The 24,292-nt window shown below is 40.1% G+C and overlaps 1 protein-coding gene across 1 annotated transcript; it reads left to right on the top strand.

Moving 5' to 3' along the window:
* LOC134040573 (zinc finger protein 37 homolog) lies at window positions 1-23,245 on the top strand. The gene is made up of 3 exons (XM_062486564.1): window positions 1-278; window positions 16,710-17,102; window positions 21,410-23,245. Exons 1-3 carry the CDS (start codon window positions 86-88, stop codon window positions 22,342-22,344), a joined length of 1,521 nt encoding a protein of 506 aa, XP_062342548.1. The 5' UTR covers window positions 1-85; the 3' UTR covers window positions 22,345-23,245.
* Window positions 23,246-24,292: the final 1,047 nt, after the last annotated feature.

Here is a 24,292-nt window from a genome sequence, read left to right as displayed (position 1 = left end):
TACATCCGGGTAGAAAGAACGAGCTGAAGGAAAAAGCTAACTTCCTTGAGCTACAGTTTCGTAAACTATCCTAATTTTTCACACAATGTCTAAACTACATGTGTTCAGGGATTTTATCATTCAGCGATTAACAACGGCAACTTTGGAGATAATTGCGACCGCTGAAAAATCATTTGCAGAGTTAGAAGAGGAGATTTATCGTTCAAAGGAGGAGAGCGCACGTCTGCAACGGTTGTTGGACATTGTTACTCAACCTGAGATCAAGCTTCACCGAACAGGTTCGATATTAATAACTACAATTGATTATAATCTGCTGGGTTTATATTCATTATATCTTATTTGATGTACCACGGTCAGACCTAGTTGTCGTGTCAAAATAAGGGTATACCATTAGCGTAAGTACTGTAAGTGATCGCATTATCGTCCACCTATCTCTTGACACTCGACGGGAATTTTACGAAAATGTCGATATAGTATCAATTTAAAACGTTGTCACAGCATTGTAATTTAATGTGTAGATAGATACACACCTACATTATAACATTCCGTTTTTAAAATACACTACGGATATGCCTAAAAGGCAGACCCGATCATCGGCCAATACCGTTTTTTTTCTGTCAATTTGTTATTAAAGAATAGTTACTAGCTACCGCAACGAAAGAAAGTAGAGCTACTATACAATGTGTATCATTTATGTTGCATGATGTACTTCATATTAGTCTCCTACCTTGTTTTTTGAATATATAAACGCGCTCTCAAACCATAGGCTATTATGTGCAGTCCAGAGCTAGCCTAGCTGACTAGTGTCATGTTATCCATGTTATTACTTTATTCAAAATTGAGCTGCAAGCAGCTCAAAAGTGCAAATATTGTATCTTCTTGCTTGGAAAGGGTGATTGCTTAAGTACAAAAGAATTGGAGCAATGGGGCGGAAATGCCATAACTTGGACATTTGGGTGTGGCCTGTGGCGCCCCCTATTGTCAAAAGTGGGCCATTCTAAGTCAGGTGGCGTTCAATCTCCATTGATTCCCTCAGCCCCTTCTTCCCCCGTTCGCCGGAGAGTGGGTTCGCCCAGGGAGCCACACAAGCTAAGGCCGCCACTGGCCTAAGTGACTGTATCCCTGATAACTCTTCTACAATCATAATACCCAACGATACCTTTTCAAAAGCTCGTTATCATGAAATTCTCAAATGTTTTGTTCCAAGGCGGATTGGGAGCAAGAGACATTTTAGTATTGTTTGTGATTTGGTCTTAGTGACTTAGGAGTCCTCTTGACTCCCCCTAACTTTTCACAGATTTTGGAGCTAGTTTTAGTGCAAAACGCTTTGTGAAATACTCTTAGAGTAAAAAATGAGGTGTCCTAAAATAAGGACTGACACCCATTATTTAGAACAGAGTTTCTTCTTAAAGCGGCAAGTTAGGAGCTACTTTTAGCTAGGGATGCACCGATCCGACTTTTTCAGTCCCGATACCGATACCTGGGCTTTGTGTATCTGTTGATACCGATCCGATACCGTTGTTGAATTCAAAATAAACCGTATACCTCCCACCTTATACCTTCCTTCCACCATGTGGAAGAGACTAAAGGCACCAGACTTTACTAACTAAGACAAAATAACAGATGTAATGTACTGAATTCTTATTGTTATTTAAAAAACAATTCTGCATTCAAAATGCGAAAATAGAATGTAATCAAACGTATTAAAATAAATAAAATGTAGCAGTAGAAAGAAAATAATGTATTGGTCAAACATACAATTACCAAACATTGTAAACATGTAAAAAAAATAATGTAATTCTTATTTATTTGTTGTTGCTGGTGTGTGTGAACCATGGAAGTTTTTAGATTGAAGCATTGCACCGTGCGATGTACAGCTCGTGTCCAACCAGTGGACAGATAAACTTAAAAGTAACATGGAGCGAGCCAAAGAGTCGGCTGTGTGGAGATATTTCACGCTTGGCACGCCAACGAGGAGTAGTATTGCCATGGCAGTAGTATGGCAATATTGAAGACAATCCGGAGTTTACGAACGGTTAGGCCCAATCCCAATGTCTATCCTCACAGACTTTGAGGCACGTTCTTTCAAAGTCTGTGAGGGCGTCAGGTGGCTGAGCGGTTAGGGAAGCGGGCTAGTAATCAGAAGGTTGCCAGTTCGATTCCCGGCAGTGCCAAATGGCGTTGTGTCCTTGGGCAAGGCACTTCACCCTACTTGCCTCGGGGGGTATGTCCCTGTACTTACTGTAAGTCGCTCTGGATAAGAGCGTCTGCTAAATGACTAAATGTAAATGTAACTAGTTTGTTGGCTGTTTGCAATTTAATCAAGCACATCCAAAAGCACAATGCTAGGAGCACGCCGAATTCCTGCAGCTCAACGACTCTATTATACTGTAGAATCTACAGTGTAGATTAACCCGTTAACCTGTTAACGAGTAGCGTCTCACATATGTAATCGTTCGAATGCGGGTCTCACAGCGTAACGTCGCATATACGGGACCGTCGTAAATATTTAAAACTCACGCATCTAAAGGTTCGGTTAACTCATGCTGCTGACAAATGACATAGGATGTGCGACAAAAAAAAGGATGGATCGGCCAGTGGATCTGTTAATTTTTCCGATCCCCGATCCAGTTATTTTGTCAATATCGGGGCCGATATCCAATCTTAATATCGGATCGGTGCATCCCTACTTTTAGCCATAAGATGTTTTGTGAATACGGCCCCAGGACTTCTATGTCCGCTGCCAAATCAAAAGTTGAAAGTTTCATTTATCACAGCAGATTGTTCACAACATAAAATTAGGTTTTCATTACAGTTTACTTTAGTCTTCTACATGAAATAAATGATAAGGTATACTTAAAAAGAAGTATTGCCTGGCAATACTTGATTGAGAAGTAGTATTGCCATGGCAATAGTATGGCAATACTGATGACAATCCGGAGTTTACGAACGGTTAGGCCCAATCCCAATGTCTATCCTCACAGACTTTGAGGCGCGTTCTTTCACAGTCTGTAAGGGCTTAGGGCATCCCACAGTCAAAAGATTTGACTGTTTCCCACAGAACTGTGTAGGTTGTCCTTTGATTCCAAATATGCTTTCATCAGATCTGATCCAAGAACATTTCTATTTTGCAGATAATGCAGCAAAGTGCTGTCCCATTCCAATTAATAACATTTTGAGCCCTTGCATCCTCTGGCACTCTTCACTTACTAGGTGACGTCAACTAAGTCTGTGAGGGTTCAGGGGGGGACATTGGGATTGGATCTTAGTATTATAATTCTCTGCACAAATATGTCCAAAACTGATATATTCAAGTTAAATATAATAATATTAATAGTTAAATACATTCGGCAAATATAACAATGAGTCTAACATAATGTTTATAAAGCTAAAAAAACTTCAGCGCTCACATTAATGCAAAACAATTTCTTGTTACTTGTTGAGGTCTATATTTACACTCACATCTAAACGATACAAGGACCCAGGTTTGGGCTAAGCCCCTAATGTTTACAACATCCTGCTCCGCCCCTGTCTACCACCACAAATAGAATCAAATACGGCAGTGGACTATATTCAAATGTTAATGCAAACGTGAACATTTTATTTTCCATTTGTGCAAGCATTATTTAAGTCTCAATTCAAAATGCACTTTCTAACTATTTGAAAATGTAAATGAAAACGGCATTCTCATTTTCAAAGACAAACCTCTGCTTTGCAGCGGACAATATTCAATAAGTTAAACACCCCTGCCAATTGCATTTCTATTTCAAGTAGGGCTGCAAATAACGATTATTTTAATAATCGATTAATCTGTCGATTCTTTTTTCGATGAATCGGACAAAAAACAAAAAAGCATTAATTTCCAACCCTTTATTCAAAAACAGAACTGACAGTGCAAATTCACAGTGCAAACAATCTTCAGAATGTGCACAAACAGGCACACCATTTTGAAAAAGCTAAGATTAGCGTGGATTTAATGCTATTTTCAGAGATGAGCAATTTATTTGAGTTTTTTTTTAAACGTTATTGAAAATTTAAAGGTTGTGGAAGTAGGCCAGACTTTATTAGAATAACCTGGTGTATATGTGAGATTGTTCAGTACAATTCTGAAAAAATTAAGATTAGCGAGGATTTCATGCATTTATCAGAGATTAGCGATTTCTTATCATTTTGTTCGAAACTTAATTGAAAAGGTAAAGGGTGTGGAAGTAGGCCAGACATTATTAGATGAAACTGGTTTATATTAAAGATTTTGAAACACAATTTTGAAAAGTTAAGAAGCTAAGCTATTTTCAAAGTGATTTTCTATCATTGGGTGTGCTCAAGCCTTCGGCGAGAGCACAACCATTGTTCTCTCTCATATATATTTATTATTATTATTATTTATTTTCCCACCCCTAAGGATCCATCAATACCGACTACATAGACAACGTCAGTGTCAAAAGTTTTGTCTTGGTAGCGATTGAGTTTTGTGGCAAAAAGTGCCTTGTGTCAACAAAGGGAACTCGGTGCTAACGTCACAACGTCAGCAAACGTTAGCAACGAAGCATTGCTGTTGCACAGCGAGTATCGTGCCGTGGCAGCATCATACATGTACATTTAAGCAAATCAAGACTTGCATGTACAGTAAGTAATGTCACATTAAATAATGTATTTAAACTCAAGCTTGTGTGGTGCGTCAATGCCACAGCCTAAACTTTATGTCAAAAGAAACGTTCTAATTTCCGGCCCTTTCAAACAGTCCCCTCAGTGAAGTTTGGCTAGCAACAGAAGCTAATGGTACATGGTACTGTTTGAATCGCGATTCCATCTGAAATACTGCCGGTGACAACGTTGTTACAATAGCTTGTTTCAAAGGGTGTTCAGCTTGTTTCAAACGGGGTTATTAATGAAATATGCAATATGAGTAGGCTAAATGCTTTAAAATATCACTAGAAGGGAAAAACTTAAAGGTGACATGACATGAAAACTTCACTTTAGGAGGTTATTTAACATTAATATGAGTTCCCCTAGCCTGCCTTTGGTCCCCCAGTGGCTAGAATTTTCGATTGGTGTAAACCAAGCCCTGGGTGTTCTTCTCCGCCTTTCAGAAAATGAAAGCTCAATTGCTCTGTTTGAAAATCTCCTCTTTGTGACGTAACAAAGAGGAAGGTTACCTCCCCTCTCTCTGCTTTGCCCGCCCAGAGAATCTGGCCCGCCCATAAGAAACTGAGCTACGACCGTGCAAGTGTTTTTATCCTCGAGAGACATGGCTTGCAAACGAACGAAGCATTACATTTGCTCAGTTTGGATGTACACTTCAACACTGCGCCAAACACTTCAGCCACGACTGTTTCCTCAACTTGAGCTAATACAAAACTGGCCTTGCTGAAATTAAATTCTGGATCAGTACTAACTCCTTCGTCCAGCTACTAACCTCGGACAAGTAAGTAATGATATAACTAACGGTATATCATTTTGTAGCTTTACTGTATATGGTTACCTAGCTTGCTACCCTTAGAATGTGGCTGTAACATTATCTCTGCAGCTAACAGTTGAGTTACTGTTGCTAATGGAAAGGTAGATAGCATCAAGTATGCGTGTGAATACACATGCTGTAACGTGACTGTTGTACACTTCTTTGTTATTTGGATAACCGTTCTGCTGTTGGTGTTATGGCGCGCGCGATATCCGCCTTTCCCCTCATTGAAATGAACAAACCAGGGTTATCAGATGAGAATGGGAAAATTCGAGGTATCTTACAGCAACGGGGCTACAGCCATTGCGATACATCCATTGTAAACATTAGCGCATGGTGCCGCCCCTCCGCTCCTCATTAGCATTTAAAGCTACAGACACCAAAACAGCGCGTTCTGAGGAAAGCTCCTTGTGGGACTGCTAGTAGTGGTTGTAATTCTGCACCAAGGCTGAATTTCGGGAAAGAGACTTCTGATACAGTATTAGGGGACCACTAAGGCCTATATAAAAGCATCCAAAAACAGCATGTCATGTCTCCTTTAAGGGGCCGGACCCACCTGCAACCAACGCAAGCAAGCACACCCTACAATTTCCCCATAAATTGTACCCCCTCTAGTTTTATTTGAAACTTAATTGAAAAAGTAAAGGATGTGGAAGTATACCAGACATTGTTAGAATACTCTGGTGTCCGTTTGAGGTTTTATATTCATAAAAATATTATAAAAGTCATAGGTCAAAGGATTCTGTTCGTCTTGTTGGTCACGGCAACCCCGCCGCAAGCGGTTCTTAATACGGACCAATCCCAATCACAGCCAAGGGGTATCCGTAAAAGGACGGACGGATAGTCAGGAAAATCAGGAAGTGCACGTAGAGCTCTCCGAGGGGCTTGGAGAGGGCGTTCCGTGTGTCCGTCTTCCGTAAAAAAGGAGTAGTATAATTCGGCCTTCACCTCGGTCAATACACTTTTTCGATTTATTTAGTGTGAAATGCTCCCACACCTTAGGTCGGACTGATTTCTCTGCCTCCGCCATGTGTTTCAGAACAACGTTACTCAACAACGTCTCTCCGATGGTCTTTCCTCTACCTCCGCTCTGCTCAGCGCTCAACTAAACCATCTCCGCGACTTATTGAGTGGTGTAATAGTCGCATGACACAACGTATCGTGCGACTATATGAAATTTGTTGCCAACTCTTAATAATCGATTTTTATCGATTTTATCTATTCGTTGTTGCAGCCCTAATTTCAAGTCACCACGCTCTTTTAGGGATAAAATGTAATCCTGAAAATGCAATCCGTCAGACCTCTCAAGGCGGGTCTTCAGTTAAAACGTCACATTTTCTGAAAAACAAATCATGAGTCTAATCGAGTTTAATTGACTAAACTCACTCCTCAGTACAAATAACGGCCGCATCATCGAGGAACACGTTTTCTGGTGGTGTAGCAGGTTAGAGCGGTGTTCAGGGCTCTACAGTGTGAGGATTTCACCCACATTTGCCCATAAAAATAGATATATGCAAACCGTAAAAAATAATTTACGAGCACAGTATGTGCTCTATTTACCCCCCCTGTTTAATAACTACAAGTCCCCACATTTCACAAGCAGTAGCCTATGCGCCAACACAGTAGAGTTTTATGTGATGATGCAGTCCAGTCAGAGAGAGAAAGTTGAACAACACTGGAAAATGGAGACCAATCACCATCAAGTTCTCCTAGTTTGTGTGCAGATTCCCCACTTGAAAGGGATTTGATGCATCCACCCTGAAATAAAGAACAGGATTTAATTGACAGCCACTTATTTTCCCTTTCTCCTCCTTTTATTTTGGCACACTTCAGCAGTTCAATCTGAAGACATTTTGGATTTTGTAGTCTTTATTTACGGTTGCAGGTGAAAAACCTTTCAACACTAATATGCACATTTTTATAAGATTTTCTCCTGTTTTTAAACCCAATTAAAAAAAAAATGATAATGCATATCTGAAAGTAGTAATACACCATTTTTATCATACCTATTTAACATATTTTAAAGTGCAATTAATTAAGCCAACACCATACATACCATCAAAAGCAGACTGGTTCATATTAGTCCTTTATGTCACCAACCCCCCGAAACAGTACGCACTTTCAACAGTTATCAAACACTACCTCCACCCATTGCTTAGTTAACAAACATCTACAGTAGTTGAAACTAGTGCTGTCAGTTAAACGTGTTATTAACGGCGTTAACGCAAACCCATTTTAACGGCGTTAATTTTTTTATCGCGAGATTAACGTTCTTTTTGGCCTAGCAAACTTTGTAGTTTTTTTCACATGCTGTTGCAACGACTACTGACGTTAGAAAAACTACAACACCACACCGGATCTAGCTAGACCGGAAACAAAACAACAGGCACGAAGCATACACTTGTTTGGGCTTGCGAGCCGGCTAAAGAGTAGTAGGCTAACGTTACGTTTTGAGTGGATAGCGAGCTAACGCCAGGCAATCTTGCAATGTTGTTTTCAATTAAAAAAAAACATTTTGCACTAACTAAGCAATCCAATCCACTTTTCCATGTTGATAAGAGCATTAAAATGAGAAAAAAAAATTGGACAAAAAGAAATCAAGGGACATTTAGAATAGATTAAAATGGCGATTAATCGCGAGTTAACTATGACATTAATGCGATTAAATATTTTAATCGTTTGACAGCACTAGTTGAAACACATTTGCAAACAACAGTAAGCAGACAAGTCTCCCAGGCATCAAAGGGTTAAGTGACGTTAGAGTTTCTGTGTCGCTGTCACCCATGTGGCTACAGCAGCAGAAGCAGTTTTCGCAGTCTAAGTTCATTTCGAGCTCAGCTCATACCGGCTGCCATTCGGGTGTTGTAGGTCATCAGTTCCGCATGCTCTTGCTGGCGATCACGGCAGCTTTTGAACAGTCCTCTTTTCGACTATTGCCATAGACTTGTATACAGTAGACACAGCGAGGCTTCTCTTTCAAGATGGCGTCCCCATTCATTTCTATGAAAAGTGCTCAGTGGCGCAGTGAGGCAAGCGAGAGCGCAAAACGGACCGCGCCATCTTTCCAGTTCCGGCTCGTCCGGTCTTGTGCAGAACAGTGGCTCGCCTTGTTTCTAGCTCCGAGACTCGTGCACGCTTGAAACTAGCTGTACACGTCATACTTTGCGACATCTGGTCGCGAGTGTGTGAGCTAAGGCATTGCAGTTAGGGCTGCAACGATTATTCGACATTATCGACAACGTTGACAACGTTGACAAATATTTCTGTTGTCGACAAATCGGTTGATCTCATAGGACCTATTTTAAGTGCCTGCAATAACTTGATTTGACCAGTGCGGCGCTGTAGTGCTAGACTAATGCAGCCCTCCCGTATGCTATCCAATAGAAGAAAACAGCGCTAAAATGTCAGCGTGCAAACGAGCAGAACAAGTCGCGTCACTAAAAATACTGTCTTGCTTTCCATGGGAGCACAACGTCCATGCTGGAACATTTCAAAAGTAAGCATCCCGGCACGAGAGGAGATGGAAACGGTGAGAAGTGAGTGTGCTCCAGCTTGAACTAAGCAAGATGGCCAGTTAGCGACAGCAGTTGATAAAAACGCATTACGCGGTATTTCACGCATACTAACACCGTAGCAACATGTCCATAGACAGCAGTTAGACATGCATTACAGACATAAAGCTAGGAATGTACACAAATCTCTTAAATTAGGCAGCAGCAGTGGCGGTGCGTCAATAGTGGGCGCAAGTGCGCTGCCCCCGTAACATTTTTTGATGAAAAAAACATTATATACCAAATAATAAAACTAAGAAATGTACCGTGTTTACGCGTTAAATGTGTGTGGGAGACCGTAAGCCCCTGACAACAACCACTTAACCCTTGTGCTGCCTTCGGGTCACATGACCCAAAGGTTCATAATGAACCATTGTTGTGTTTACCCAATTTTACCCAGTACAAAAACAAATACAAATAATTGTATTTTAACCTTTGCAATGTGGGGGGTCTGAGACAGCCCAACGGTTAAAAGAAAATTCTTCACTTTGTTTTTGTATGCGGTAAAGTTGTCGCAATACGACGGTGGCTCACAATGACTGATGGGTCAGAATGACCCCGAAGATAACACAAGGGTTAAATGTGACCAAACATAATATATTCGTCATTACTGAGAAAAGCCCCTCCTTCAGGTGAAGGGCGCCGGTAACAGCAAAGTCTATGGAAGCTAGTTAACTTTTCGCATCATTTCAGCAGGGACAGCATTTCATTGGCGGATTGAAAGTTCGATTCTGGGGCGCAAATCTTTGCGCCCTAACCAATGACATGGTTTCCTATCGTTCTTACCTCAACGCGATTGGACTGATTTGGTGAATCATCGACCTTTAAAATTCCCTTAGTTACCAGAACAAGCATCTACGAGAGCAGCATAGCTAGCAGAAACTTTGGTTTTGTGAGTCAGTGGCTTACGGGAGGGTCAGAGTTTGCGTGGAGGACCGCACATTCTCCCGTCAAGTTAGTTTTTTATAAATCACAACCTTTGCATGGAAAGTGGCATACGCACATTTTCAGCCCTGTTTTGTGCTTACGCAAGCTTTATAAATGAGACCCCTGCTCTTTATGCAAAATGGAGTTGGCTGGCTGGATGTTCAAGTAGCTAGTTAACATGCTTTTTGGTAGTGGATGGGAGGATACAGTAAAAAAAAAAAAAAAAAACGATATCCTCACTATCTTATGTTTGTAACTTGAATTTTGTATCGTATTGTCTTGCTCTTCTTAAATACATATATTTTTTTTAAGTAGTGGTGGTTGTTTTGCCCAGTTTCGAAGTGCTGTTTTCTGTTTATTTGCCCCCCCCCAAAATATCACCAGCCGCTAGCAGCAGCATTAAGATCTTCATTTGTAAGACAACAGGGTTATGTTCAATGAAAAACAGTGAGTAATTAGACAAAAAGAGATTGGCCTGTTCAGTTGGCTCAAAGTGCAATAAAGCCTAGTGATTAATCAGTGAAAAAACGGTTCTAATAATCGTTAGATTAGTCGATTATCAAAATAATCGTTTGTTGCAGCCCTAATTGCAGTAGAGTCCGAAAACTTGTAGAATGGGGTTAAAGTCTGATTAAGAATCAGATACATGATGCAAACTTTACGAAAATCAATGCTATCACTGTATAGTATTCCTTTCACTTGGTTTTTAGAAATATAGGGCTATTCTAGATGGAACTCACCATGTTGTTGTTTTTCTTCGTGTTTTGAGTATGATTTACAACGCATTGTATCGGATTAAATAAACTGTTAACTTGAATACCTGGCTCCGTTGTTGTTCTCGCCAGGCAAAGAAAGCTTAGTTATTTTGGTAACAGAAATCTTCCATAATGCTAACCCTAACTTTCTATTTAAACTAAATGTCTTCATACTGCCTTCAATTAACATCAATGTAGAAATGTGTTTTCTATGTTCAACCTACTAAACCAAACTATGATTATGCCTATTTTCTTTTAATCGATTAAATGGATATAACGTGATCTAACAAGACTTGGCCACAGTTAACAGCGGCACAACTCGGCATGTTTTTTATTAAGACAATATACCTGCCACTAGCGACCGTAATTGATGAGTGAGTGTAGTTGCGGAGTCAGGATGACTAACGAAGATTAATACATTAACTGATAACCAGAATATTGTTATGGTTATGCTACATTAGGTTGGGTATCACCACAACAAGGACATACAAGCCTTCTCTTAGTCTATTGTATGTCCTTGATCACTTTTTTTTTTCTTGCTGTGCACTTTATTGGGTGTGCTTTGCCTTCGGCAAGGGCACAACCTTTGTTCTCTCACATATATATTATTATTATTATTATTTTTTTATTTTTTTATTTTTTTTTGCCCCCCTAAAACTCACTCAATATTTGGCCTACCTAGACAACCTAGGTGTCAAAAGTTTCGTCTTGGTAGCGATTGAGTTGCTTGTATTGGAATTTACGTTCCGTTGCATGGTTTGGGCTTAAGTTAAGTTTTTGTGGCGAAAAGTGAAGCTAACGGTGGCTAATTTGCTAGCCACAGTCACTGACGTTACTACGTCACTAACGTCACAAAAACACGCGTGACTACCTTTGGCAGAACATTCGTTTCGTATCAGTTAACTTGGGGGATAGCTAGGCTAACTATAGCTTTACTGCAAGGCAGCTAATTTGCTAGCCACAGTCACTGACGTTACTAACGTCACTAACGTCACGAAAACACGCGTGACTACCTTTGGCAGAACATTCGTTTCGCATCTGTTAAGGGATAGCTAGGCTAACTATAGCTTTACTGCAAGACAGCTGCAGAAACGCCACAAGCAAAGAGGCCAGGGTGATAACTATTTACTCATTTTACTTTGTGATATGACACACAATTGTGATGTGTAATGTACAATATAAGCTGATATTATTAAGGAAGTACATCTACTTTCGGAAACAGTAGTTTACTATTTCACTGAAGTATTAGCATCATGACATTATAGCCTGTGTTGCCCGGGCAACACATACTACAGTGGTCTATGATGTATCTGTTTTCAATCGTTAAAATACACATTCCTCACATATACATTTTCGTTGTAGGATTTATTCTGACATTAGTAAACGATTTGTTGGTGAAATTACCATTACCTGTGGTTTCAAACCAGTGTAGCTAACTGCAACGCTGTAGCTTACGCGAGACACACTACAAAAACATCTACAGTACACAGCTGTTTAGGAAGTCAAACGGCGACAGAACATGTTTGGCACTCTCCTTACTTAAATCAAAAGTCTATCTAACTACTAACCTGAACTTCATTGCCACAGCCTAAACGTTGTCAATCTGTTCATGAAAATAATTAATTTCAGCCTAAACCGTACAACGGAACGTTAAATCCAATTCAACCAACGCAATCGCTACCAAGACGAACACAGCAGTAGTCTACTAGTACTGTACCGTAGTAGTACAATTTACCGGGGCAGCTTCTCCACACAGGGCTATATCGCATTTTGCGTTGTTACTGACAATGGTCGCTACCAGTGAGCTTTTTATAATTGATCGATTTTCCACTAAATAAATGTCAAGCTTATTTACGTTTTGGGGGGCATATTTTCAGTTAGCAGATTGTACTGTTTGAATCGCGATTCCATCTTCTACTGCCGGGTAACGTCGTAGAATAATCTTCAAAGGGGGTTCTTTATTAATGAATGAATGCAATGAGTAGGCTACATGCCTGAAAATATCACGAGAAGGGAAAAACCTAAAATGACGTTTAAGTCATAGAGATTAGGTCAATTTTTACACCGGTCTGCCAAATCTATTTGTTTTGATTCAGCGATGAGGCTGCCTCTTGCAGGGGAAATGAGAAGACATCTATTTAATTCTACACTTCACTCGTATTTTCAGTTGTAAATGAGCAGCAAAAAAAAATGCTTTTAAATCTATTTAATCTTTATAAATAATAACTATGCATTTTCATATAAAATATACAGAAATCAGTTGTAAAAATGTCATTCAAAAACGGACCCCTGTGCAACCGACGCAAGCAAGCACACCCTACAATTTCCCCAGAAATTGTACCCTCTCTAGTTGCCCATGGTCCTTTATCTCCTACTTAAATGCTGAAAAATGTGAAACAATATTTTGACTATAGCCTTTTATGTTGTAGATTTTATAGTCTAAAGTTAACATTTATAAAGACTGTTTATTCTGTTTTTGTAATGTATTTTTTGGCAAGATAGTTACATTTGTTTATAAGCGTTTATCAATAACCCAGCATAGGCTGCTATGGTTTATGTTGCGTCTCTAAAAAGCGTCTCTAAGAAAGAGAGTAGAATATGTTCAACATGTTTCCTGCCACTAAATAAACGGTTGTTGTTAATTCATGATATTTTATCATCTCTTCATTGTTATACTTAATATACATTGTTGTTAAGAATAGTTAAATAATCCTACATGATAAATAGAAGGCTTAAAATAGACCCCTTAATTGGTGGTCGGTACTCGTTATCGGCTCATACTGCTTCTAGCGATCGGTGATCGTCCCCAAAAATCCTGATCGGAGCACCCCTAGAATTGATATTACTGAAGATATGTTAACCAGACAGGCTTTGCCTAGGCTTAAAAATACCAAATATGTGGCAGGATCTGTATGTATTTGTTCTCTTAACCAGGTTGAAGGTATCTCGAGACTTGTTTACCCTGCGCTATCATTGTTTTCTTGAACTGAACAAGTCTTGAACTGTCATTCAAGACTTGACTTCTAAGGAAATCAACAACATATTTACTAAACACCTCCATCTAAAAAAAATACATAATGTATTAAACTACTACTGAATCAATGAATAATGACAAACATCACCCATGAGCTTCTCAGAAGGATAGATTTGTGTCCCTAAGTCATATGGTGACATCAGTTGTGCAATGTGTAAACTAGTGGCGGTGAAATTGATTAGGAAATCTTAACATCTTTGGATCAAGGTTGGGTGGAGTGTTTCCTATTTCGGCGACCATCCCAGATAGGGCTGAAAGATTTCGGAAAATAAGATAATCGCGATTAATTTGCAATTGCGATTTAATATGCGATTATTATGATGTATTATTAATATAGATACTAGCCTACTGATCTCCAGTCAGCAACATAACACACAAGTTCAGAAAAACTAAGAAGAACATACCGCCTGTTTGTAGCCTACCTCATCGAAAATATTTTGGTAAATCAAAGCTAAACTAGAAACGTAAGCTTTAGTTGCACTTTCTTAACTAAAGCTAGCTAGCTAGCTATCGTTTCAGAAAAATAACTTGCGCTGTGCAGGGCTCCAGACTAACTTGTTGCCTTGGTTGCACTGGTGCGCCTAACGTTTTTTATTTAGGTGCACCCAAATTTTTCCTTGCGTCGCCACAATTTCAAGGTCACCTTTTTATCACGCTCCATATACATTCATATATATTATGTAAATGATCTTAAACAAGAATAAGGTGTATGTAAATATATTTTTTATTTGAAGCACAATCATACTGTATATAAAAATAAAAATCTTTTAAGTGCTTCACTGAGCTGCCAAACTAAAACATTTTAAGCAAAATAAAACATTTAAAAATAGAACGTGCTACTGTTTAAAAGTGCTTCCCTGAACTGAGACCTAACATTTCATGGCTCAAAGTCTTATAGCGGGTCCCACCTTGCTGTCCCATGCCCTTCAGATGGCCAACACCTGTAATTTGGCCTTCTTGCCCTTTGGCCTTGGTTAAATCATATTGCCACACTCTCCCTAGCATCAAAATCCTAGCTCCATGGGTTAGCTCCATGGCCCAGCTCCGTAACTCAGGGGTCCGCAATTCATTTTTACAAGGGGCCACATGAGAAACCAGAAATGTGTTGGAGGGCCGCATCAACGATAACTTGAACTTAATTCTGCTCACTATTCATTTTCTCCCATTGTAAAAAGCAGTAAAGTATATATTTTGATTAGCTGCTACTGGTTATCAGAAGAGTAAGGATATTCTGTAAATATTTATATAAATATTTTAGATTTTGGTGTCGGTCAAATAGGAAAAGACTATAGAAGTAATAAACAGTAAAAACAACAACAACAGTGTTTCATTTTATTTGTAACTAGTTAATCTTCACAAACACTGAAAAGTTGTTTTGCAGTATGTTAAAGATATGCAATTGATCAACTTTATAGAAAAAGCAATACGTTTTTTCAGTTCATTTTGTTCTGTGAGAGAAATCCAGTGGGCTTGAACAAGTGCATCGAAATCTGTCAATGTCTGAGGTGGATATGCGAAGGACAGCTGACAGGTGATGATCAGGGTCTGCAGTTCAACTAGCAAACCATCAGCCCACGCCCACTGAATCAGTCAAGTTCTTATTATGTCCGCGTTCGTTTTTTTTCCTCACAGCTTTCACTTTGACCTCAGTAAGCAGATACTTAGAAGTCCATGTCTTGTTAAAAGGTTGATACATTCTGTATCAACCTTTTAGTTTTTCATTTTCGAGGGCTAACAGCTAACTCTCCTGTCGGTGAGGTTGCGCAAGCGTACATATGTAAATCGCCTGATCACTGTAGTCTTTCAGGACTACATATTTACTACCGCTCAACACATTTATTTTACATTTTTGATTTACCTCACACGGGCTGGATTGAGACAGCCAGTGGCCGGTTGTGGCCCGCGGGCCGTACAATGCCCAGGTCTGCTAAACTGACTCTCTGGTGCTCAGGTCGTAATTTCAATCACACAGCACGGAGCTACAGGAATATCTGGACCACAGCCAATCAGAGGCAAAGACCCGCCCCATCTCTGTCTCTGATTGGTTTAGACCACGATATGATCCAATCATGAGTGTCAGTTCCGTCAAAGGATAACAAACGCTTTGTTTGTGGAGAGACAGCGGATGCGAGGTGGTTAGGTGCACCGGTGCGACCTAGGATTTTTTTTTTGTCGCACCCGTACACATTTTGGTCGCACTCTAGAGCCCTGCTGTGGAGACAGTCGGAAATATTTAGAACTCACGCATCTAAAGGTTCAATCTTAAAAGAAAAAGAGACACTGTCTGAACATTTCTGATCCAATCAGTAGCCTAACAGAAACGGTATGACACCGTCAGCCATAGTGATCCTAATGTATGTGTATCACCGAGGGGTATCATATATTTCGTGATGAACGCTTACTGCTTGAGTAATTTTGTAGTAGGCTACATTGAGTTAGGCTTTGAAACATTTTGATCAGTGATCCTGTCGGGTGTTATTTGGCTTATTTGACACACTGGTGTTCAGAATTTTAGCTATGCATCGAACATGGCTTGTGGTGTTTTTTTAGGGCCGAATTAGGATGGTGGTGTTGCCCCGTGAGGTAGCAACATTAGCCAGGCAGGTTTTGCACAATACTTTTTTTAAAGGCAAAATTGGCAAAGTGACTGTAGTCTCAGGTTCTGTCAAACCCTGAGGCCATGATCGTACAGGTCAAGGTAAAGTGTAACGTGCAAAGTTGATCCTTCGTCTGCAAACTGCGTTACTCTCGCGTGTCACTTGACCAAAGTAAAATCGCAGCGTTTGCGATTAAAAAAAATCGCGTACTGTCCCATCGCGATATTAATCGCAAATGCACATAATCGTTCAGCCCTAATCCCAGAGACCCTATGCTGAGATCTGTCTACATACTTGAGTTTAAATTGGTCTTTAGCTGTCAATCTAGGTTGCTGAATAATGAAGCAGGCCACATCTAACTGTTGTCTTGCCTCTTCTTCCCCACAGATGTGCAGCAGTTCTCTCTCCCGGAGCCCCCACAGATTATAAAGGAACAGGAGCTGTGGACCAGTCAGGAGAAAGAGCAGCTCCAAGGACTGCAGTCTGAAACTACACACTCCATGTTCACTTCTACCAGTGTGAAACACGACTGGGATCAGGAAGGCTTTTCTGAATGTTCACATCTCGACAAAACTGTTAAAGTGGAGAACAGAGAAGGAGACTCTCTACCCACCAACACTACTGAGGAGCAAATCAAAACAGAGCCTCATGTACAAGACTATGCAGCACCAGAACTGGACAGTGACTCTCAGCCCTTCTCTGTTGTAGCTCCAGACTGTCCTACAGCTCAGGAGGAAGAGGAACATAGAGTGCTGCTTTTCCAGAACAGAACACAAAACAGTGAGGCTCTGCCAAGGGAAAATATGCCACAGAGACATCACACAGGAAAAACATTACATCAGTGTCAACAAAGTAACAAGCAGTTTTCTCAGAAAGTGTAATCAGTGTAATCTGATTGGACACATGAAGACACACACAGGAGAAAAACCGTATCAATGTCAGGAATGTAACTAATTATTTTCTCAAAGTAGCAATCTGGTTGGACACATGAGGATACACACAGAAGAGAAACCATATCAATGTCAGGAATGTAACAAAATATTTCAACACAAAATGCAAAAACTTGATACTAGTTTCGAATTAGACTACTGCTCATTGCTGGTGGAGTTTATGACTGCCGTGACACAGCTCTTTATGACACTTGTAGTTCGGTTCTCCTGAGTCTTGGATCTCTTGGTCCAGACCCAAAAATACAATTAGGCTATAGCCTTCATTTAGTCCTGGTTCGCTTACAGAGCAATCGCATCAAAGTTCGTTTTTATCAAACCAAACAAAGTGTGAACACACCCTTAGATGCAGACTTTTATTTACCACTGGAATTTACAACTGTCCTGTGAGACTACATTTGCCCCATTGCAAACGCCAAGGAGGCACTCGGTGAACTATAGGGCCATCCGCGAACTTCTCTTATCTGCCCCCACCTCGGCTACTAAAACCACATCACTGTTATGTTGTTCCCTGCATACAGACTGCTCGTCAGATGCTCCAAACCGGTTTTGAAGCAAGTGGCTCCTCACTAGAATTGTGTAGGCTACTGGTCGGCACTGCACTGTGTCTTGACCAGCCTATATTGTCCTGTTGCACACGTTTGCATGTGCACTGTGAAAATGTGTAGGTCTTGTTCAGTTCTATGTAGTCTCATGTATTTCTGTGTTGTTTCATGCAGAACCATGGTTCTGGAGGAACGCTGTTTTGTTTGAAACATTCATTTAATTGAGGACCTAAATTGATTTGCTCTACAATCTTTAGGAGGGGGATGGGATACCCCACTTACCAGACACAGCATTCACGGTTTACCAGCTCAAACAAAGAAGCTGAGCACAATGCAATGGCCAAGACTAACCTATTTTCTTGTATTTAGTCGGTATGTTGGCCTAAAAGGAAAAAATCTTATGGCATCTGCCAAAAAATTTAAACGAACACACTAAAGATGTGCTCTGAATGTTGACAAAGCTATTGGGAAACCTCTTGAAGGGAACTTTCTTTGAGAGTTTGGTGAAAACGAACTTTGATGTGATTGCTCTGTTAGCGAACCAGGGCTAAATGTAGGCTATATTTGTTTTTTTGGGGTCTGGACCAAGAGATCCATCAGAACCAAACCAGCTCCACCAGCGATGAGCAGTAGCTTAATTAAAACCTAGCATGGAGTTTTTGCACCATTTTGTGTTGTTGTAAACACACAATCCACAGTCCAACAATTTATTGTTCAGGGAGCAAACATTTGAGGGCTGGATAAACGGGAGAGCAAGCAGAGATCGTAGCTTCTAGCTTAGAAGTTCCAAACTAATACACTTATCTAATTTTTGCAATACTTGGGCTGTGCCGTGTCAATAAATAAAGAACAATAACTGTTTTGCCAGGATAACCGGATCTATCAGACTTTTGAATGTTTGAGACAATTTCAATAGCTCCTTCAGTAGACCTACTGATTGCAAACTATAGTTTGAATATCCACTAATTCGCCTTACACACACAGATTGACCATTTTCATTGGTGATTTCATCTGCTAAGGATTCGTTTGACCCATGTTTGAATACAGGCAAAAATTTGTTTATTAGTTACGTTTATCTTCTTTACAAAACATAGCTTAGGCCTATTTGGGTGTGCTCAAGCCTTCGGCGAGAGCCCAACCTTTGTTCTCTCACATATATATTATTATTATTATTTTTATTTCTTTTTGCCCCCCTAAAACTCAGTCAATATTTGGCCTACATAGACAACGTAGGTGTCAAAAGTTTCGTCTTGGTAGCGATTGAGTTGCTTCTATTGGAATTTACGTTCCGTTGCATGGTTTAGGCTGAAGTTAAGTTTTTGTGGCGAAAAGTGAAGCTAACGGTGGCTAATTTGCTAGCCACAGTCACTGACGTTACTAACGTCACTACGTTACTAACGTCACTACGTCACTAACGTCACGAAAACACGCGTGACTACCTTTGGCAGAACATTCGTTTCGCATCTGTTAACTTGGGGGATAGCTAGGCTAACTATAGCTTTACTGCAAGGCAGCTGCAGAAACGCCACAAGCAAAGAGGCCAGGGTGATAACTATTTACTCATTTTACTTTGTGATATGACACACAATTGTGATGTGTAATGTACAGTATAAGATGATATTATTAAGGAAGTACATCTACTTTCGGAAACAGTAGTCTACTATTTCACTGAAGTATTAGCATCATGACATTAGCCTGTGTTGCCCGGGCAACACATACTACAGTGGTCTATGATGTAGCGTTATTTGTTTTCAATCGTTAAAATAAACATTCCTCACATATACATTTTCGTTGTAGGATTTATTCTGACATTAGTAAACGATTTGTTGGTGAAATTACCATTACCTGTGGTTTCAAACCAGTGTAGCTCACTGCAACGCTGTAGCTTACGCGAGACACACGACAAAAACATCTAACTTACACAGCTGTTTAGGAAGTCAAACGGCGACAGAACATGTTCGGCACTCCCCTTACTTAAATCAAAAGTCTATCTAACTACTAACCTGAACTTCATTGCCACAGCCTAAACGTTGTCAATCTGTTCATGAAAATAATTAATTTCAGCTTAAACCGTACAACGGAACGTTAAATCCAATTCAACCAACGCAATCGCTACTGTACCAAGACGAACACAGCAGTAGTCTAGTACTGTACCGTAGTAGTACAATTTACCGGGGCAGCTTCTCCACACAGGGCTATATCGCATTTTGCGTTGTTACTGACAATGATCGCTACCAGTGAGCTTTTTATAAATGAGCGATTTTCCACTGAATAAATTATTTAGTGGAAAAAACATATTTTCAGTTAGCAGATGGTACTGTTTGAATCGCGATTCCATCTTCTACTGCCGGGTAACGTCGTAGAATAATCTTCAAAGGGGGTTCTTTATTAATGAATGAATGCAATGAGTAGGCTAAATGCCTGAAAATATCATGAGAAGGGAAAAACTTAAAATGACGTTTAAATCATAGAGATTAGGTCAATTTTTACACCGGTCTGCCAAATTTATTAGTTTTGATTCAACGATGAGGCTGCCTCTTGCAGGGGAAATGAGAAGACATCTATTTCATTCTACACTTCACTCGTATTTTCAGTTGTAAATGAGCAGCAAAAAAAATATGCTTTTAAATCTATGTAATCTTTATAAATAATGCATTTTTATATAACATATACAGAAATATCAGTTGTAAAAATGTCATTCAAAAACGGACCCCTGTGCAACCGACGCAAGCAAGCACACCCTACAATTTCCCCAGAAATTGTACCCTCTCTAGTTGCAATATACCATTGTAAATTATTGTTGCTGCTCTAAAGTAATGGGACATAAGAATTGCGCTTATACCATGGTCTACACGCAATTGTATGTGACACAAATGCACCTGATATTTACATTCTTGCTATCACTGCACATAATTATATTTCTTAATATAAACTATACATATTAGGTATATTTATACATTAACTTTGTCTGAATAACATAAGACTCTATATACGGGAGGCCTTGCGACATCTGCTGATAGAAAAGAAAATCGCAGCCTTGGAATGCAGGAAATAAATGTCCGAGGGCGCACCTGGCAGCTATTTAACCCGCGTGTAACCTTCAGGTCATTGTGACCCACCGTCATGTTGCGACAACTTTACCTAATACAAAAAGAAAGTGAAGCATTTTCTTTTAACCATTGCGCTGTCTCAGACCCCCCACAGCCCGAAGGTTAAAAGAAAATGCTTCACTTTATTTTTGATTATTATTTAAAAATAATATTTTTCATGTATTACACTACTACTGAATCAATGAATAATGACAAACATCACTCATGAGCTTCTCAGAAGGATAGATATGCGTTATCCCTAAGTCATATGTTGACATCAGTTGTACAATGTGAAACAATAGTGGCGGTGAAATTGATTAGGAAGTCTTGACATCTTTGGATCAAGGTTGGGTGGAGTGCTTTCTATTTGGGCGACCATCCCATAGACCCCATGCTGAGATCTGTCTACATACTTGAGTTTAAATTGGTCTTTAGCTGTCAATCTAGGTTGCTGAACAATGAAGCAGGCCACATCTAACTGTTGTCTTGCCTCTTCTTCCCCACAGATGTGCAGCAGCTCTCTCTCCCGGAGACCCCACAGATTAAAGAGGAACAGGAGCTGTGGACCAGTCAGGAGAAAGAGCAGCTCCAAGGACTGCAGTCTGAAACTACACACTCCATGTTCACTTCTACCAGTGTGAAACATGACTGGAATCATGAGGACTTTTCTGAATGTTCACATCTCGACAAAACTGTTAAAGTGGAGAACAGAGAAGGAGACTCTCTACCCACCAACACTACTGAGGAGCAAATCAAAACAGAGCCTCATGTACAAGACTATGCAGCACCAGAACTGGACAGTGACTCTCAGCCCTTCTCTGTTGTAGCTCCAGACTGTCCTACAGCTCAGAAGGAAGAGGAACATAGAGTGCTGCTTTTCCAGAACAGAACACAAAACAGTGAGGCTCTGCCAAGGGAAAATATGCCACAGAGACGTCACACAGGAGAAACAATACATCAGTGTCAAAAAAGTAACAAGCAGTTTGCTCAGAAGTGTAATATGGTTGGACAAATGAAGACACACACAGGAGACAAACCGTACCAATGTCAGAAGTGTAACAAACTATTTGCTCAAAGTGGTTATCTGTTTAAACACATGAGGACACACACAGGAGACAAACCATATCAGTGTCAGGAATGTAACAAACTGTTTGATCGGAAGTGCAATCTGGTTGGACACATGAGGATACACACAGGAGAGAAACCATATCAGTGTCAGGAATGTAACAAAATATTTCGTATGAAGTCACATTTGGTTGTGCACATGAGGACACACACAGGAGAGAAACCTTATCAGTGTGAGGAATGTAACAAATTATTTTCTCAAAGTAGCAATCTGGTTGAACACGTGAGGAGACACAGGAGAGAAACCACAGTCTTTCCCCTACCATCGTTTTGGAGGGGCGGCTCGCCCCCACAAAACGACCTCCCGCCCCCCTAAAAGTATGACAAAATGTATATGCTATATATTCCAAAAAACTAAAAAAATTGATGTGCGAAATAAAGCTGTTTTCACACATTCAATTCAATTCGCTTCTTGCGCGTTGCCTCAATTGTTGCGACTAAAGGTTGCTCGTCCACAAATGCTCTAATAAACGTATAGAATCGGGTTTGCTTCTCCTGCTAGGATGCCTGTTCACGCTGCCAGGTATCTCACACTGCCTTGCAGGGCCTGTCACATGACTTCCATTGAAAATGAATGGGAAGCAAAATGTAGGTCTTCCATCCCCCCTAAAACAAATCCTAGGGGAACCGTATTAGTCAACAATGTAACAGATATTTTACGTTTACAGTGGCCTATACGAAGCAAGTACAATATACCTGGGATATCTTTTAGTTACCTGGCTTCACCAAGCCTAACTTACAGGGTTTTTCCTGGCTCAGAATGGGCCTTTGATGGGTGACTACGCAAAACAGAAAGCATGATCTGTCTGCGTACAGTAAAGGCAAGGAGTTACCTTATGGCAAAAATCTAGGTGTTTTCTTATTTTCGACCATTTGATTAACAAACATGTATATCTTGTTTAAATAAATGAAACCCCATTAACAAAACTGGTTCAAAAAAATAATTTTATTACATTGGAAAGGGGGGAGGGGAGTGAGTTTGAGGCTGCTGGATGTCTTTGTCTGCCGTGCTCAACTGCATGGATAGGAAAAATGAGGGATGTAGCATCTACAACTCAGACCTCACTGTCACAAGGAGGCGTCACGCTCAGATCACCCGTTGTGAACGTGTTTACAAAACAGATGTCATCTACAGTTACCAATAAAGTGTGTCCTGTTGATGAGGCGTTTCTTTGTGAACGTCTCCATGGTGATGGTCATCAGTTCAGGGAAGGTGTTTGCTACCACGGCTACGGCAGGGATGGGGTTTGTAGGGGGGATGTAGCGAGGGTTGATGGTGTGCTTGGTAGAACTGCAAGTATTATATAGTAGTACAAATATATTAATTTAAAACAAATGTACCTATACGTTGACTTAGGACTTAGGTGTGTGTGTGTGTGGTCTGCTGTTGTGAAGGCATGACCTGTGCTGCTGGAGTCTCAGTGTAAATGAGAAATGAAAACTAGATATGTGTGTATCTTGTTGGGGCGTTGTGTTTGCTCCCGGGGTGTCTGTCAGAACACAACTCTTGAAACGTCTTTCTTTTGCTGATTTATTGCTAGAAAATTAAAGTTTTCTTACGAGTGTGGTGCTGAAACAACACAGAACGTAAACAATTACCATCACACTCCCGACACAGCATATGACAGGATATAAAATAAATATGCGTTAACTTACCAATGCTATTATAATTAAACACATTATACAGTCTATTGACATTATATTAATAAAATCAGACCACTGTTGAAAACAAAACTAAACATTCCACACACAATGGTCTGACCGCTGCATAAACTATTTATAAACTGTACAGAATTAAATATGGTTAAACAATCAGAGGACTAAGAACAACAAAACAAACACTTTTATCACTATCTCACACTTTGTCTAAATTAAAGATTACTCACTGCGAGCATATCAATAAAACTTAGAGCGGTATTAACAGAAGACCAACTGTCATTTCTAATAATTCTAACAGATAAAAGTGCCAAGCGTAGTCGGTCTCCTTTAGCCTTTCTTACACTCAGTGAAGAAATAAGCCGGGTCCCATAAGGCAGTAGTCTGAAACAAGAATCACATTAACAGACAGCAGAAATATGAGTAATTAAGAGAGATAGAGGAATAAATGTTTCAGTAAGAGAGAGAAAGAGAAGAGAGATCTCTGGAATACCTGAGAAATGTGTTCCTCTATGGCCTCTGCAGTGGAAACAGCAGTGTAGTGGAAGACCCTTGTTCTGCTGCAGGCGTAAGATGTCGACTTGCCTGCCCAAGTGCTGATGCACTCG

The sequence above is a fragment of the Osmerus eperlanus genome, chromosome 1 (assembly GCF_963692335.1).
Source record: "Osmerus eperlanus chromosome 1, fOsmEpe2.1, whole genome shotgun sequence".
NCBI lineage: Eukaryota > Metazoa > Chordata > Actinopteri > Osmeriformes > Osmeridae > Osmerus > Osmerus eperlanus.
The sequence above is the reverse complement of the archived record's forward strand: the minus strand, read 5'-3'. Positions and strand labels throughout refer to the sequence as shown.

Bases quoted from the DNA above. Each gene is read 5' to 3' on its own strand.
- LOC134040573 (XM_062486564.1), top strand. From the start codon at position 86: ATGTCTAAACTACATGTGTTCAGGGATTTTATCATTCAGCGATTAACA. The intron at 279-16,709 runs GTTCGATATTAA...TCTTCCCCACAG, and splicing joins GATCAAGCTTCACCGAACAG to ATGTGCAGCAGTTCTCTCTC. The intron at 17,103-21,409 runs GTGAGGCTCTGC...TCTTCCCCACAG, and splicing joins CCAGAACAGAACACAAAACA to ATGTGCAGCAGCTCTCTCTC.